Here is a 16,576-nt window from a genome sequence, read left to right on the forward strand (position 1 = left end):
GCCTTAGTAAATCACACTTACTGCTCTGTGTGCTTAATTTATAGCAAATTGCATCAATGAACTGCAAGTATAATATTAAGAATATATTTTCCTGTTGTACTGAACAACAGCCTGTTTTGAGAATCAGACATTTTTCTACTACTGGGAGAGGAATAAGAATGTGCCACTTCTGTTCCATTTGTTGTAATGAAGTATTTTATAAGCTTCACAAATGTTCTCAGTCATGAAAAATAGCTTCAATTGGAGACATAAAGTCAAGGTTAGGGCAAAAATTGGCTGCTCATAGAAACTCCAGCACTGCATGGAGGCTCATTTAGGTTCCCATCCCATTCCAGCACCATTCTCCTTGTCACCGTCTCCTTAACTGTTCATCCTGGGACTGTTCCAAAAAATCATCGTGGCGTCCGCGAGCGTGTCGTGGTGTGTCCGTGTAGCTCCCACCGTGTCGTGTGCTGCTGCCCTCCTCGTGTTGTGGGCTTCTGGTGGTGTCCTGGCCCGAGGCATGACCTCCCTCCTGTCCCCTAATGCTTGAACAGTTCTCTGTGCTCCCAGGAACAGCGGATCCTCCTTTCCCTGCGGATACGGGAGCCGGCACCTGGAGTTAGCGCGGCCTTTCTCTGTGCTGTACTGGGAGGGGTGGTGGAGGCAGCTGGGGGGACCTGCAGCAGCTCAGAAGTGTTGCTGTGGTGGGTGGCATGAGCTGTGTGTGTCCCGTGGTGTGCACATTCCTCAGCCAGCTCCCCCTTAACCGGAACGCGCTTCCCTTGCTAACCAGTGACACACGGACCAGGAGGAGAGAGAGAAAACATGAGGAGCCCCGGCCAGAGGTTCCTCCTGCACCTGGCATGGTGGCACCTGCGTCCCCTGTGCCCTGGGCAGCGTGCTGTGCACCTAGCATTCCGCAGCAAAGCTCAGTTCTGAGCTGTGCACAGTTCTGCCTTTTTTCTGTTTTTTAAGGTTCTGGAGAAATGGTGTGGTGCAGTGGCTGCTCTTGCAGTGACAGGTTAGGCTGAGCACTTAGCTGAGATGAAATTGCAGGTCAAGTATATGTTTTCACTCATTTTTGATGATAATTATTTCATTAAAATACTGGTTTTTTCCACCTCGTGTACCAGGCCCATGAACCAACCACAGAAATGGTGAATTTCTGTGTTTGTTTTGTCTGTACTTCCTCATGGAAGCATCTGTGGTAGCCCAAGAGGCGGCCACCTTCAGCACACTGCAGACCATGGGCTGATGCAAAAGAAATCATTCCTTTTGGAATCCTGAATCCTCCAAACTTTTGAGCTAATGAGCTCCTCAACTGAGACTTCCACCAGTGAGAGCCCGGGATTTGCAATCCCAGCTGGAGAAAATGGGATGATTTTCCTGTGTTCTGCTGGGTATGGACCTCCCTGGGGAGTTAATTCACCAAAGAAGAGCTGTGCACCCTTCATTACCTGCTGAGTACACCCTGTGCTGGATTTATGCACCACCTCTGCCAACCTGGAATGCATCTCCAAACCCAACTGAAGGGAGGTGACAGCCCAGCGCTCATGCACAGCTCCACTGCATCAAGGTCAGCTTCTTCCTGATGTCTGGAATGAAGTGGATCATTAATTCAGCAGATCAGGATGTGCTTTTCTCTGGATGGAAGCGACTGAGGAGCTGAGCCAAAATTTTTCAGGCCTATTTTTACTCTTTTCTCCATACTTAGAATTGGAAAATTTTCTGATTGCCTCAATCTTGTGAACACAAAATCTCTGCTGAACCACTGTGGTTTTGAGGATAAGTTTTGTGCCTGCAGAGAAGAAGCTTTTCCAGTTGAGTTGGATTTTTTTTTAGTTAAAGTGTGAAACTATTGGTCTCATCATGACTGAAAGAATGCGGGCATGAATATCTCTCCCTTTATTTTAATAGAAGCCTCATTTCTTACAGTCTCCTCCTGACACCTCCATCCCATGTTTCTCTTGGTTGAAACCTGGCTGGGAATATCAATATTAAATATTTATAGCAATCCCTCCTCTCCCAGGGTCTCAGGGAAAAACCCAAAAATAGATGTGGAGCTAATTCAATGGCTTTTAAGCACAAAAGCAGGATTGGCCACAGGATGTTTTTTCACTGGATTTTTAATTCTTAACAGGATTTCCATTGTCAGATTTTTTAATTTTTTTTTTTTTTTTTTAACTGAGAAGGGAAGGAAGCCCTATGTATTCTGGAAGGCAATGACCCAAGATTTTTGTCTCATTTTAGGGCAAAACCTGACATGGAGAGTAGGGAATTGGTTAAACTTGACCCTGTAGCACACTGCTCTTTCTCCTGGGATGCTCCCAGCCCCAGGTCCTTGTTTTCTCTGCTCCACAAGCTTCTCCTTCCCATGCCTTCCCACGCCTTCCCACATTCCCAAGAGCAGCAGGGTTGAGTTTTCCTATTTCCCCCCAAAGCTGGAGTTTCTCTCCATTTAGCAATGCCAACCTGCCAGACTACAGCTCTGCCAAAACACCACCGGGCTGCCCAGGAACCCTGGCAGCAGCTTGGATTTGGGGAGGTTCAAATTCCAGTGGTGCAGACAAGTTTCTCTCTCTCTCTCGCTGTCACTTTCTCTCTCTTACCCACTGCTCTGCCTTAGGACACTGTTGGAAGTAGCAGCCAAACCCCTCTCCATCCTTCCTGAGCTGTCCCCCCGTTGCAGTTGGTGGCTCAAAGCTGGTTCTGGTTGAAAGGATGGGGCAGCAGGGGAAGTTGCCGAGACAGGAGGCTCCGGAATCAGCTCTGTCTGGATATTAATGCCTGTTGTTTTCTCCCTCTAGACTCATCCCTCCTCTGAACCAGCTGGAGCTCCTGAGGAACCTGAAGAGCAAGTCGGGACTGACATTCAGGTTAGCAGCAGAGTTAAGAGAGTTTGGAACGCACACACTTTGCAATATTTTTGGTTTTTTTCCTTTTTTTTTTCCTTTTTTCCTTCCTGCCTTTTGCATATGGACATCCTTGAAGAAGAAAGAGGTTTGACAGCTGGTCCCACATGGGTCACTCAGTGACCTCCTCCCTGCCCCTCTCCTGTGCTCTACATGAATTCCTTCAGCCTAACTTGGCTCTGGAGCAATGTCACGGTGCTTGACTGACAACTCAAAGCCATATTCTCAAAGGGGCTGATGGAGGTAGTGATCCCAGTCTTCCTCTGACCTTTCAGCTCCTCACCACTCTCAGAGGACACTCAGGCCCATGATGTGTTAATGCATTCTCTGTTCCCTCCAGTGACAGCAGGCAAGGTTGCAGCAGTGAGACATTTTTGCTAAATTGGCTGTGGAAGGGTTTACATGAATCCCCCAGAAGAGCAGGGGTCCTGCACCTTCACCCTCTGCTTGGGAGGGGTAATTCTTGAGGTTTTTGAGCCCTCAAGGCTGCCCTGTTGGTGAATGGGGAGTGTGCAGACCCTGGGAGGGATGGAGAGGTGCCAGTGGGCATCGGGGCCAGCTGGGGGCTGTGGGATGGGGCCAGCCCTGGGCTGTGTGCCTCCACAAAGAATACCCCTGGGTCAGCCTGAAAATTCTAAAATGTGAGTATTTGAGCTAGTGACTGAGGCTGGGCTTCCAAGCTTTTCTGGGCAAGAAGCAGAGGTGGGGGGAAGGAGATTTTTCTTAGTCTCTCCAGGCTGCTGCCTTTAGCTGAGGGAGAGGGATCAGGCTCTGTGCAGGTCTCAGTGGCCACTGCTGAGCAGCATCAGGGGCAGGGCTGCTGCAGCATCACATTCAGAGGGCACCTGTGTTAGGGGAGGCAGAGCTGTATCTGCTGAGAAAATACTGTCTGCTCCCTCTCTGGGGGGCTGCAGGGGCAGGGCTGGTCGAGGGTCCCACTAAACACCATTCCCCAGTGTAGGAATTGTGAATCAGAGCAGCTTTCCTCATTGCTGGAGGGACATACCACCACAATGCCTGCCCAGTGAAGGGGAGGGGTGTTTTTCAGTGTGGCCTTAGCAGTGTCCTGTCTGCCCTTTTGTAGGCATTCAGCTCACTCTGTCCTCAATGATTTTTCAGGGCAATCCAGTTTTGGGTCACGATATGAAACTGCAAACACTGACTGTGGTGTCCCACTCCCTCCATGTCGCCTTTGCCAACTACTTTGGTAAAGTAGCTGCCAAAGACTCTGGAGGCATAAACCCCAGCTGAGGTGTCAGGATGCCAGGGAAGGGGTCCGTGCTCCTTCCCACCCATGTCCAATCCCAGCACCTGCCGTGAATCCGTGCATTCAGAGATCTGACATGAGCTTTGTCCCCATGGCCAGGGAGGAAAAGTGAATGCACTGAGGTCATGGGAGCCATTCAAACCCTTCCCCATGTGCAAAACATGAGGGCAGTGCATTTCCAAAGGAAGGGGGCTGCTCTCTGAGCCCACGGAAGTCCTCCTGTGCTCACACAAATCACACAACCCTCAGGTGTCTCAGTGGTGCGTAGGCACAAGGATGGGTTGGGATGAAATCTTCAACCCTGTGCGTTGTATGTGTCTTCTCTGAGGTTGTGTGAGTCTCCAGTGATCTTCTGTCCGGGCCAGAAACTCCAGGAATTAAGTGCTCCTTTCCCTTTCTTCTGTCCACAACTTCCACTTAGTTGTATTGTTGGTATTGTCGTTTCGTTATGTTTTAACAGTGAAGCAGCAACATCTTTTGCCACCTGACACCATGCTAATGTACTATTGCTTCTGTTTAAAGGAAAGAGCAGCAGCCCGAACCATCGCCAAGGTCTGTATCACTGCCAACACGCCATCCCCATGCATTCCCTGTAGATTTCTGTGTGTGTGCGTGTGTGTACCATGTCGTGGCACCATCGAGGGAAGCATTCCTAGGTACTACCGTGCTTTTCCTGTGCTGTGCAGTCCGATGTATCTACGTGTATGCTGGACCTTAAATCATATCTTCCCTCCAGTCTGCCTCGGGCTGGAGCAGGGCAGTGAGGCTGGGGAGGTATGGAGAGTGGTGGCAGCACAGGCAGAGCTGGCAGACACTCACGGGGTGACAGCAGGGCTTTGGTTTACGCTTCTTTATTTTATTTTGGTGCTGGGGTTATAGCTGAGTAACTCTGTATAACGCAGGCTCAGTGCGTGCCCAGGGGCAGGTGAGGCTTTGCCTGTGTCTCTGTCACCCGTGCTGGGCAGAGTTGACGTGGGGAGCACGAAGCCATCGCCACATCACCACTTTGGCAACTTCTCCTGAGCTCCTCTCGCTGCAGGGCACGGCCTGGACCTGCTGCTCCGTGGGACACAGGAGGGCTCTCTGGCACGGCACGAGGTGGCATGGCAGAGACACCCCTTGCCCTCCCCATTCCCTGGGGAGGAGGCACATTCCCTGCTCCATCTTCCCTCCACGCCTCGAGCCCACGGTGCAGAGCGTGCTCTGGATCGTGGCGAGCACCTTCCAAGGGCAGCCGTAAATCTCACTTGTGGTAGAGCTTTTCTCCATTCACAACTCCCAGGGAAAGCAGCAGGGCGGGTGTTTGGGATACTTTTAGGACACTCTTCATCCACTTAGAAATATTTAACTCTGGGATTTTTTCGTCCTGTATTTTCCAGTTCTTTTAAAAAATAATTCTGGAACTGAATCTCTTTTTTTTTTTGGCTGATGAGACACAAACTGATGATCAGTGGAGATCATCTGCTTGGCTTTCTGATTTTCCATCTCATTCCTCAAAACACAGCTCACAGCCTAAATTTTGTAAACAATGAATATATTTTTCAGAAGTACAGCTAGAGCCTGGCATTCTGCAGATGTACCTCTCTGCCATGCCTCTTAGCTTATAAGAGGCCAGAAGCTAATTTTTCCTTGGCATAAAAGCCAACCAAAGATATCTGGGTAGATATACTGCTGACTAAAGTGTGGAAAATTTTATCTTTCCTTCCTTCCTTCTCCTTCTCCCCACCCCCCTTTTTTTTCTCTGTCACTCATTTGAGCTTTTCTTTGCAAGCAGAACCTTTTGTAGCACTCCATCTACTTTCCTGCCAAATAACCCAAATCTCCAAGATCATGTTTCAACTATCCAGATTTTGTTTTTGGTTTTTTTTTGCTTAAGTGTAGCTCAAGCGAAGGCAGCCTCCATCCAGCATTATTAAAGCAGGGAGAATTACTTGGGAATGGCTCTCTGGGAGCAGACCAAGGCTGAAATCTTGGCCACCTGGCTGTGGCATCAGGAGGGTCAGAATTTAATCCCAGGGTCTGGCTGCTCTGCTGCCCTGCCTCAGCCAGTAATAAACTTTGGATGCATCAAAGGATAAACCCACATTTCTTACAGTGCGACGAGACAAAATCCCTGTTCAGCCCCATCTGCTCCATAGCCAAAGAAATTTGAGGTCTGACAGTGCCCTACAGGGTTACCCCAGCCAGCATCCCTGCAATCTAATCAGACTAAACAGTCTTATTTCTGAGTCACTAGCCTTATTTCTAATTTTTGAATTTTGGTCCTGTCTTTCAGGGTTCATATTTATTTACTTGACACCTGAAGTTGAGTACAATGTTTCTTCCTAGAGGTTGCAGGTTTTTCCCAGATAATTTTCTACTTTCTCAACCTTATGTCACAGAAAGAAGTAAAAATAGTCCTTCCCTGTGCTTTTTCAGAGTGGTTTTTACTATTTATAGGTTCTTCATCAGAGTCATTTCCAAGTGCTGTTTCCTGCTCCTGTGGTGCATCTGTCTCTTGTGACACTGATGGGTTTTGTTGCTAAACCCCAGCCCAAGGAGGGCTGAAGCTGAGGGTCTGCAGCTGCTGTGCAGAGCTTTAAGGTTTATTCCATATCCTTCACTTCTGCTGCCATGGCAGCACCAAAGCTCCTTCCTTCTGATTTGTTAGGGCAATACCAATTCTACCTGTCCCCACTGTCCTTTTCCTTCCATCTGACGATGCCTTAGCCCTCAGGAAGGAGTTTTGCGTTCAGGGGGGCCCAAATTGCCTATTTTCCCCAATAAAATTTTCTGGATGTTTTACATTCACATCCCAAATCTTCCACCCACTCGAATATCCAGCAGCCTCTCGGTGATGCTCAGTGTGTCATCCTGCCCTTAGAAAAGAGAACTCATCCTGTTTCTCTGCCCACCTGACAGTTAATCACCCACTTGCTGGTGATGCTTCACTCAGGAAGCTCCTGGGAATGAATTGTCTCTCTTAGCAGATCCCAGCTCTACACTCTTACTGCTTCAGCTGGGAAAGGATTTTCCACTTTGCATTTCCGTTGCTGTAAGGAAACATTCTTACACCTGGAGGTAGCTGGATCTTCCTCCTGTTTTAGTGATGTGTAGGGAGTGGCTGATTTCCTATATCCTTCTTTCCATAACCGATACACCCCAACCCCCCTGCAGCAAATGGAACAGAAAGAGCTTTTTCACTATTTTTCACCTCATAATATTTCAATTTAGAGAAGGCATGCTGGCATGGCATATGGGATTATGCTATGCAGGATAAACATTGTCTTGAGAGGTCAGGGAGCATCCCAAGCATTCTGCCAGAGCACAGGGTGGCTCTTGGGGTCCTGCCCTCTGACCCCAGTGCTGCTGTGGCCGTGCTGATTTTTGCCCACACAGCGCTGGGAGAGCTGCTGCCCAGGCTGGGAGGGCACGAGGAGGTGACGGGGTCAGTGTGGCAGAGGCTCAGGGTCACCTGGACTTTCTCTTGGGTGGCTTGTGATTTAGTCTTGGCACAAAATGGGACAGCTGATCTGAGAGACAGGCTATGTCCTTTCTCTGTGGTTTCTGCTTTGTTTTTCCACCACAAGCTTGTCTGCATCCCCATCCCAGTGCTGGGAACGCTCTGTGCTGTCTCGCTTGGGGGCCAGCAGCTCACCTCCCCCAGAGGTGGAGCCTAGGCTGTGATGAGCAGAAGAGAAGCCAGCCTTTTCCTACACTCCATGTACCCCTTTCCCCCTTTTTATTTTCCTCCCTTTAAAAAACCAGATGCTTTCAGAGCCTCCTGTTGCCCATCACTTTGGGTGTTGTGTCCCTGCCCCAGCCAGGCACTGCCCCCTGCCCCTCCCCAGGCTGGCTGTGCTGCCAGGGCACCAGGACCCATCCCACCTCTGGGACAGCACTGCTGCCCTGCAGGGTCCAAACACAAATCCACTCTCCCTCATATCCCCAGGGAAGGGGGCCTGCTCTGTGCTAGGGCTTTTCTCACCCCTCCTGCTGCAGAAAGCCAGCAGATCGGAATGGTAATGGGAGGTGATTACTCTTCTGTTAATCAGGCTGAAAATTAGCTGTGACATCTCGTTTCTGTTTGTTTTGCTTTGATTGTAATGTCAAAAAGACAGACACATGGTTCACCAGGGCTATGGAGGCTTCTGTATGAAATGTGAGCTTCAGATGCTCTTTAACAGATGGTTTGAGAAACATCTGAAGGCATCCACAACCACATTTCTTCCTCTTGCATTTTCAAAAAATACAATTGGGTGAGAAGCTAAAACTTAATGAACCAAATGATCATAATAACACATTCATATCAGAGAAAAAGAAACAGAAGGATTCCAGGGAAGTGGGAAGCTAAAACTCAGATTACTTTGTCCAGCATGAGTTCAGTGCTGTAGGTGATGAGAGGAACCTCTTTGGAGGGTTGTTCTCAGCTGTGGTTTGTCCTTGGCCCCAGTGAGCTCAGCAGGACCTTGGCTGTACTGGGTGAATGCTGGGCTGGGTCCTTGTACCGTGTGTGTTTATCTGTGTGTATATCTCTCTCTCAGTGTGTGTATATGTCTGTCTGAGATACACACAACCCCAAGATCTCTCTTCAGGGGTGTGATTAAGGCTTCTGTACGCACTGGAGGATGCCTTTGGTTGACTCAGTGGGCCCCTGCTCATCCAGCCAAGGATGTCCAAGGTGTCCCAAACCTCTACTGCCCATGGAAACCAGGGTCAATCATGGTTGGGCCACATGAGCCTGGGCTGGTGTTTGGCCTTCTAACCAATTTAACTGGTGTCAGAGACTCATGCTGGGACTGACAGTAATCTGGAAATAATCGGTTGCCTTTAGGGGAGCGGATTATTTGCACGGAAGGAACTGCATCTTTCTGGAGGGACTGCAGAGGAGACTGAGAGGAGAGAAACCCATGTGTCTCCCTGAGGCTCTGCATGCTCAATATCCCATTCCCACGCCAGCTCCAGGACAGCCCTGGTAGCACCACCGGCCCCTGTGGCTGCCTGGGGATGCAGGATCCCTTTGTGGACACCTGAGGAGTCCCCAGGATGCCGAGGGTGGTGTCAGCTGAGCTTGCATGGGATGCTCTGCCCGTGAGCTCCTCTGATGACCCAACTCAAGTGTAAAACAAGACTGGGATTTGATGCCCTTCAGCCTTTCCAGTCTGCCCCTGAATTCGGCAAGAGCTGCCTGCTGGTGGTTGGTGGCCTGGTGGGGTGATGGGGCCACGTCATTCCCCTTCCACAGGTAGAGGGCTGCTCCATGGCGTGGAGGACCCTGGTGCTGGTGGGGATCTCCTGGCAGGGCAGTGCCTGAGCAGCCATTTGGGATGGAGCTGTGGTGGTGCCTCCTCAAAGTCAGCAACTCCCCAGAAGTGGTAGGGCCTGTCTGAAAATCATTACAAAAACCAGAAATGTGAACACAAGTGTTCAACTCCCTTCCCATAAGGGACTGCACCACACCCTGTTTTTGTCGATTTTTTGGTTTTTTTCAATGCCAGGCTTAATAGAATGGTATTTTCCTTATCAAATAATTCACAGATTAACTAGCTCTCTTTCTGAGTGGGTTTTTTTTTTTTTTTTTTGGGTTTTTTTTTGGGAAAAGAAAAAAATAAGAAATTTGAGCTTTTAGGATATTATTTGACAAAATAAGTTAAAGTTTTTGCCTTCCATGGTTTACACAATTTGAAAAAACTTACTTTTTTTAATATATTCAGAGGAAGAACAGTGTATATTTTTGTTTCCAATACAGATGAAAAATCTTCCTACAGTTAATTGTAGATAAACTGACACCACCAACTCAATGAGCAGAATGCCTCATGTCTAATAATTAAATTTACTGATCACAGTGAAACAAATTTCAGAAACCCTCATAATTTTTGATTTACTTTTTTTTTACCTCACTGAACACTCAAACAGAACAATCCTGTCATGAACCCGGCCCTCAAAACACCTGTCTTTTAAACCCAGAGTCCATAATCAAAAGTTTCCTGTCTGGCATTTGCTTCCAGGTCTAATTTTTACTCTCCCCTCATTTCCAGTAAAAGCAAACCGTGCAGAGAGTCACTATGCGGATGCTGCTCAGGAAACTCTAGGTACCACGGGAAATGCGTCGCACGAAACTAATCAAAAGCTGCACGGCTCATTCTCCCTCTACCCTGCTACCACCCGTTCTGATCACTTCTCTGCTTAATAGAGGTACTAGATGAGTAAAAAAAAGGTGGGAGAGCCTCCCTGCTGCCCGCCCCGAAATTAGAGCCTTCCCTGGCTGCCAGTTGTGCAGAGCACACGAAGCAAAGGGATGAGGATGGGGAATTTGGGCTGGGCTAGCTAAGCCAGTGTCTGCTCAGCAAGGGAGGAGGCCAGGAAATGAAGTTAAACAAATAATGGAAAATTTAAAAAAAAAAAACAAAACAAAACAAAACAACAAAACGAAAAATTTTAATTTTTTTTTTTTTTTAAAGATCCCGCACTCCCTATCTCTCCACCCCTCCTCAAGGTCCAGGGAATCCTTGCAAATTGACTTGTGCTGTACAGCAATGTCCACTTAGTAGCATGAGAAATACCAGCTTCCTGCCTCTGCTCAGTCACCATTCCTTTGGCTCTCTGACCGTGACAAATTGACCTTTCCTAGCCTGGTGGCCTTTGGAAGCCACAGCTTGCCTATCTAGCACCTCTACTACGCAGCTAGAGAAGGACTAATCTCAGCCTGTCCCGCCAGACGTAGGGGACAGGGCTCCCCTGAGCGTTGACATTGGCCTTGTGAATGGTTCTGTTTCTAGACCCCGAGGGGGACAGACAGCTTTAGCTCAGGGCTTTGTACGAGCAGGGTTTGCATCTTTTTCATCCAGCTGACAACTGCTAGGTGTTTTCAGGGACTTCCCAACCAGCATCCCTTAGAGCACCCATGGCCATATACACAGACACATAGATCTTATCTTACTTGTGCATAAATACTTCCACACCTGCACTAGAAGAGTCTCTGCCCCCACCCCTGCTCCTCAGCAGCAAACATGCACCTTCTTGATCTCCCACTGCCCAGAGTTTGCATGCTGTGAATGCTGGCAGGGGACCCCCCAGCTCCTCGCCCCGCAGCCAGGCAGGTGGACAGCCCAGGAGTGGCAGGGCACTGAGTGATGCCGCATGTTTGTGAACTCGGATTTTTGCATGCTCTTTTTTGGAGTCCGTTTTAATTCTCAAAATCACCAGTCTCTGTATCCCTCAGAAAGCCAACAAACTACAGCTCTGAAAGTATAAAACCGCAGCTCTAACAGTATATGTATCTCTGATTTTCTTCATTAATTGTTTCAACCTGTATCTTTTCTTTTCTTGCTATTTTTTGACCTGCTGGCTCTTTCTATTCTCTGTCAGTCTAGAGGGTAGGACTCATGGCTGAGGTTTGCGTGTACCAGGTGCTCAGAAGTAGAGTGGTAAATCCCATCTCTGAATGGGTAACAAAGATGAATGGGGCATGATCTAGGGTTCATAAAAAGTAGTTTCTCCATGGTAGGAAATCCGTTACATCTGGATAAATAGCCTGAACCTCTGAGTCAGCCTCCTGTTACGTATTTGGTGGTGCTGTGGCCTTCCTTGAGGGTTAGCCTTGAAAAGTGTGCGTAAATATTGGGTGATCATCAGTTGCACAGGCAGCATTTCAAGACAAATGGCAAAGATTTGGTCAACAGTCTAGCTGAAAAAAATGATCCTGACTTCTGTGGTGTTTCCATTTGCCAGGTGAGGTTGTTTTATGTGTGGAGGTGTAGTGTGAGCAGGGACTTCTCCACAGAGAAAGCCTCCTCTTAGTTGCTTAACACTGAGGTTGTTTTTGGCAGAGATGAAAATGAGCAGTGCTGTTCATAATCTGTCCTCTCATCTGTTCGTGTCTAGTTCTGTTTTCTGGAAAATCAGCCACTCTGATCTCAATGTCTTCCTTGCATGTCTTCCTAGGCATGAATTTTTAATTGCTAGAGCCAGTGTAATTTTTTCTGTTTTCTACTGAATTCCTCCCCACTGTGGTCCTCATTTCATCTCCCCGTCTTGAGTTCTGCAAGGGAAAGGGAGGATGAAACAAAGTGTTACCTCAATATCTTCTTAATCTGTTGGAGAGTCTGAAAAGAAGCATGACAGACTGTGGTTCTTCCAGGCAAAAAGAAGCATTGAACTTTGGAGTAGCTACAAGAGCATCTTTGTTACCTGCATCCATCCTGAATGTCATACACCCTGTGATTTAGTAGAACTGTGGGTTAATTGTTAAGGGATGCAAAAATAATGATGTCTTGTTTCAGATGTCTTGTTTCTCTGAACCCTTGGGTGTGTGCCACCAATCCCCACTGCACAAATTCATGGGGCAGATGCCAGCACTTTGATGCAGCTCAGGCTGAGTGCTAAAAGCCTTCATCTAGGATGCACATAACGAAATAACAGCACATGATGAGGCAATCATGGAAAACTCAATGTAGGTAAATTAATAGGAAACTCCTTAGAAGCTGTGGTTTCTTAATGTACTAAACCAATGATCTTTAGTCAATAAATGCAATAACACATTCATTTTTAGACAGTAATGTAACTACACCAAGCCAGATTATCAGCTCTATCATATTCTGCTTTGTAAGAGACTTTCCCGGCACACTCAGAGACGAGGGTACCTCACAGTAGGAAGAGCACCCAGAGCAGTGAAGGAGAGGTGTTTGCAGAGCCCTTGACTGGCCTGTGGCTCTGTGTGGAGCAGGTTCCTTAAAGGCTGGTTTGGGAATGATCAGCCAGCTCGGAGGTGCAGCCTGGCTGCTTTGCTTTGCTCCCGAAATGCAGAACAGCCGAGCTGGCAAACAGCAAACGGCTGGGAGAAGATGCAGGATGTGGCTGATGTGGTGTCTGACAGCACTCAGCATCAGTCTGGGAGAGGAGGGCTGGGAATTAGGAAGAGCTGGGTGATCATAGCAGAATGCTGCAGGACAGCAAAGGTTACAGACGTGAGTCTGGCTCCACTGTCCCTTCACTCATCCGAGGCCCTGTGCTTTCCTGTGCTTGTGGGGTGGCTGCAGGGATGGTGCAACTCCAGTCTTCACCGTCACAGCATCAGTGGCTCCCATCCAAGTCTAGCACCGTGGCTGTGGATGAGGAAAAGGAGAGGGATTACTCACCGTGACAGGATCACTGGCTGATGTTTTGTTCCCCTTATGTCCAGGTTTCTCTGCTTCTAGAAACTGCGTTCTCTAGGCTGAATTCACCTTTCAGCAATGTTTTTTTCTGGAATCACTGGAGGCCAACCAGGCTTGATCCAGGCCCTCTCTTGGTTTTTGTTTTAGTCGTGGTAAATTTTGCATACACAGTTTTATTTTCCTTTCCTTCATGTCTCCAGTAATTGTTGTCTGCCTCTTACTCACAGCAGCAAGCAGACTGGAGCCTTGTGATAATCACAAAGGCCATCATTCATTCCTGGCACTCCTGCCTGGTTTTAATGAGTTGTTCTCATATGCCACAAGCTCAGCACAAACTCTTGATTTAAAAAAAGCCCCTCATTTACCAACAGGAGACAGCCTTTTTCTCCTGGCCACAGCTTCTCAGAAGGATGAGCACTGATACTGGTTGAGTGTGGATGCAGAGATGGATCTGGGTCTGTGCTAGTCAGACTCATTCTGGCTAGCTGAGAAGAAAATTAAGTAATGGCTCAAGCATAGTTTAAAATCAATGACAAGACCTTACAACTGATACTTTCTATTGATCTAAAATTACTGCTAATGTAATGAGTCCACATTTTTTTAAAGTGCTGATTTAATACTATAGAGAACTGGAATAAACCCCAAACCAGAGCATTTCAAACAGGAGCTTAAACCCCTGGCATCCTAAGGAGGCTGATGGCAGCTCATTTTGAAGGTCAGTACTTGTGCCTTTCTCTGCTGAGTGCTGGGCAGTTGGACTTAACCAAAATGCAAAGCCCACTAAAGCAGTGAATGTCATCCAGTTTCTCCAGCATGGACTCTCATTTTTTGACTGGCAACAGAGAAAAGTCAGCTCAGTTTCTATCCTTAGTTAAATTCAAGTAAAAACCTGAATATTTATAAACCTTTCCCACAGTCAGCCTGGAAATGCAATTTTTTGCTATCAAATCTGTTTTCATAGGTGCCGTTTGGAGTGGACTTAGAATTAAATCACAGCCTGATTTAAACCTGTGATTTAAACCTGATAGGCTGTTGTGGCTTCCCCTAATCTGTGCCTCTGGTTGCAAAGCCACAGTTCCCTTTCCCTTCCCTCCCCTGGCACGAGCAGAGCTCCTGCCCCGTGCTCGTGCCGCTGTCACGACTGTGAGCGTCCATCTGTCCCTGCTGTCCTCACCTTCGTGTCACCAACACCTCCCACTCAACTGAGGCTCATTACCATCCTGGAGTGACATCCCAACACCACCTCTCTGAGGCACTCTACGTCCCCCTGCATGACTTTCTGGTTGAGTGAGAACATGATCTTGGATTAGCTGACAACATATATGCCTATGTATGTCTGTATTTCTTTGGGATTTTTTCCCTGCCAGCTCCTGCAGACCCCAACAGCATCCTCCTCTGCAGGGATTGTACTTGCATGTGATTCCAGGTGTCGTTTCCAATGAGGGAATTGCATGGCAGAAGGAAAAATTCTATAAGTTGTTCATGATGTCTCATGTCGTCTGTGTTAAAACCAAGAAGTTACATCAAGTGTTGGGTTTTTTTCCTTAGTGAGTACTTGGGAACAAAACCCACCCGAATCTGAATCTCAATTGTTCATCAGATTTCTATGAGATTTTTTAATGTGCTTCTCCTCATGCTCTCAGGATCAAAGTTCTTTGCTTGTATCCCTCACCAAGTTCAACCCTTTCTTTTTTGCTTTTTGTGATTCCTGCAAACATTTGTAGCACATTTGTTGTGGGAATGGAAAAGAGGCTCCAAGTAAAAGGTACTGCCATACTCAGTGAAAGGCAACTGGTTTTATGCTGGGATTGGTGATGGGAGAAACTCAGCAGAGGATAGGGCACAAAGGGATCACTTTGAATTCTGAATATTGCTGTGTTGTTAAAGCATTTTGATAAAACTTACTTTTTAAAAAGGTAATTCAAAGTAATACTACTACTGAAACACAGTAGATTCAAGAAATATTATTCTTTAAAATCGTCAAAAATAAAGAAAGAAGATCCAGTTGCCCTATTTAGAATCAAATGATGAAATTTCAATCTGGTTTCTAATCCAAGAAACTCAGAGTGAGAATTTCCTTTAAACCTTTGGCACATTATGTACGACGGTTTTGGTAGCATTAGTAATGAAGGCTTACATCCAGAAAGGTGTTTAGGCATGTGCTTATTCCCAGAATCCTGGGTGGATTTGTACCTCTGACCTGGATTTCAGCTCTGCTGATCCCATGGCTTTCAGACAGACCCTGCAGATGGGCACCACACTGGAAATTCAATCCCCAGCACTTACCTGAATTAAAATTCATCTTTAACTGGAATAATTCTGCCTTTTTAATTTGGTCATGAGCAAATTTTATTTTCTTTCCAACCCATCTTTCAATGTGAAATTGCTGCTGAGCTTGTGGCCGCAGCCAGCCCTTCCCTGCAGCCCAGGGGATGCCCTCCCCACAAAACTCTGCAAAATGCTGCCTAAGCACCTTTCTCTCCCTGTAAACGTTTGTTGTCTCGCAATATAAAGTGAGTTCGTAAAAATAGCACCTTCTTAGTCGACAAATCTGCTCCCTGAGTGTCCTCGAGTCACATCTTCTTCCTTGGCTGGCCGGAGCTGGTGTCTGCTCCTGTCAGCAGGGAACAGCCGGCGGCTGGGAAAAGGGAGCAGCGCTTTGCTTTGCTTCAAAACCAGCAGCCAAGTTCTCGTTGAGGAACCTCGTGCCAGTTTTGAAAGCAAAGAAGGGCCGTGGGGCTCTGACTTTTAAGTTGGTGCTGCTGAAAGGCATACAAAAAAAAAAAAAAAAAAAAGCAGGTCTTTGGTTGGTGATGTGGAAATTAAAATTTCTGAAATGTTCTTCCCGCAAATTGCGGCAGAGAGTTGGCAGCAGAATGATAAGTGGCTGCTGCAATGGTACAGAATGCTGGGAATTCAATCCCTGTCTTCACTCAGTTTTGATATACCTATATATAAAATATTGGCTATTTGTGCAACTATCTTGCATTGGTTGTCCAAGCTCTAATCAGTGGAGTTGAATCATTGATTGCTATTAAGAAAATATGAAATTATGCAAAAGTATTTGCAGTCTGCTTTCCTCAGTGCTGTCTCTATAAGGTTTGTGGTTTCATAAAGATTCACAAAAACTCTTTGTTTTTAAATTTTCACATGAAAATTCAAGATCTTCATTTGGGTGAAAGTCTTTAAATGCAAATTTCAGAATTTGGAAATTAATTAGAGCTGGGTGGTCACTATTTCCCAGTGAGGTCTCTGTTTCTGGAGAGACCTTCTTTTCCAAC

At 47.0% G+C, this 16,576-nt stretch overlaps 1 protein-coding gene across 5 annotated transcripts in view; it reads left to right on the forward strand.

Moving 5' to 3' along the window:
* KCNQ2 (potassium voltage-gated channel subfamily Q member 2) overlaps positions 1-16,576 on the forward strand; it is a 64,415-nt gene that overhangs the window by 35,192 nt on the left and 12,647 nt on the right. For 4 of the 5 annotated variants that reach the window (XM_041478467.1, XM_041478469.1, XM_041478471.1 and 1 more), the window contains 2 exons: positions 2,790-2,858; positions 4,684-4,713. In XM_041478467.1, the coding sequence (XP_041334401.1) occupies positions 2,790-2,858; positions 4,684-4,713 (99 nt within the window). Of the gene's footprint in view, positions 1-2,789; positions 2,859-4,683; positions 4,714-10,178; positions 10,233-16,576 lie in introns of all 5 variants that reach the window. The other variant, XM_041478468.1, reaches the window with a different exon arrangement.

This window comes from Pyrgilauda ruficollis, unplaced genomic scaffold, assembly GCF_017590135.1.
Source record: "Pyrgilauda ruficollis isolate IOZ18807 unplaced genomic scaffold, ASM1759013v1 scaffold45, whole genome shotgun sequence".
Classification (NCBI taxonomy): Eukaryota; Metazoa; Chordata; class Aves; order Passeriformes; family Passeridae; genus Pyrgilauda; species Pyrgilauda ruficollis.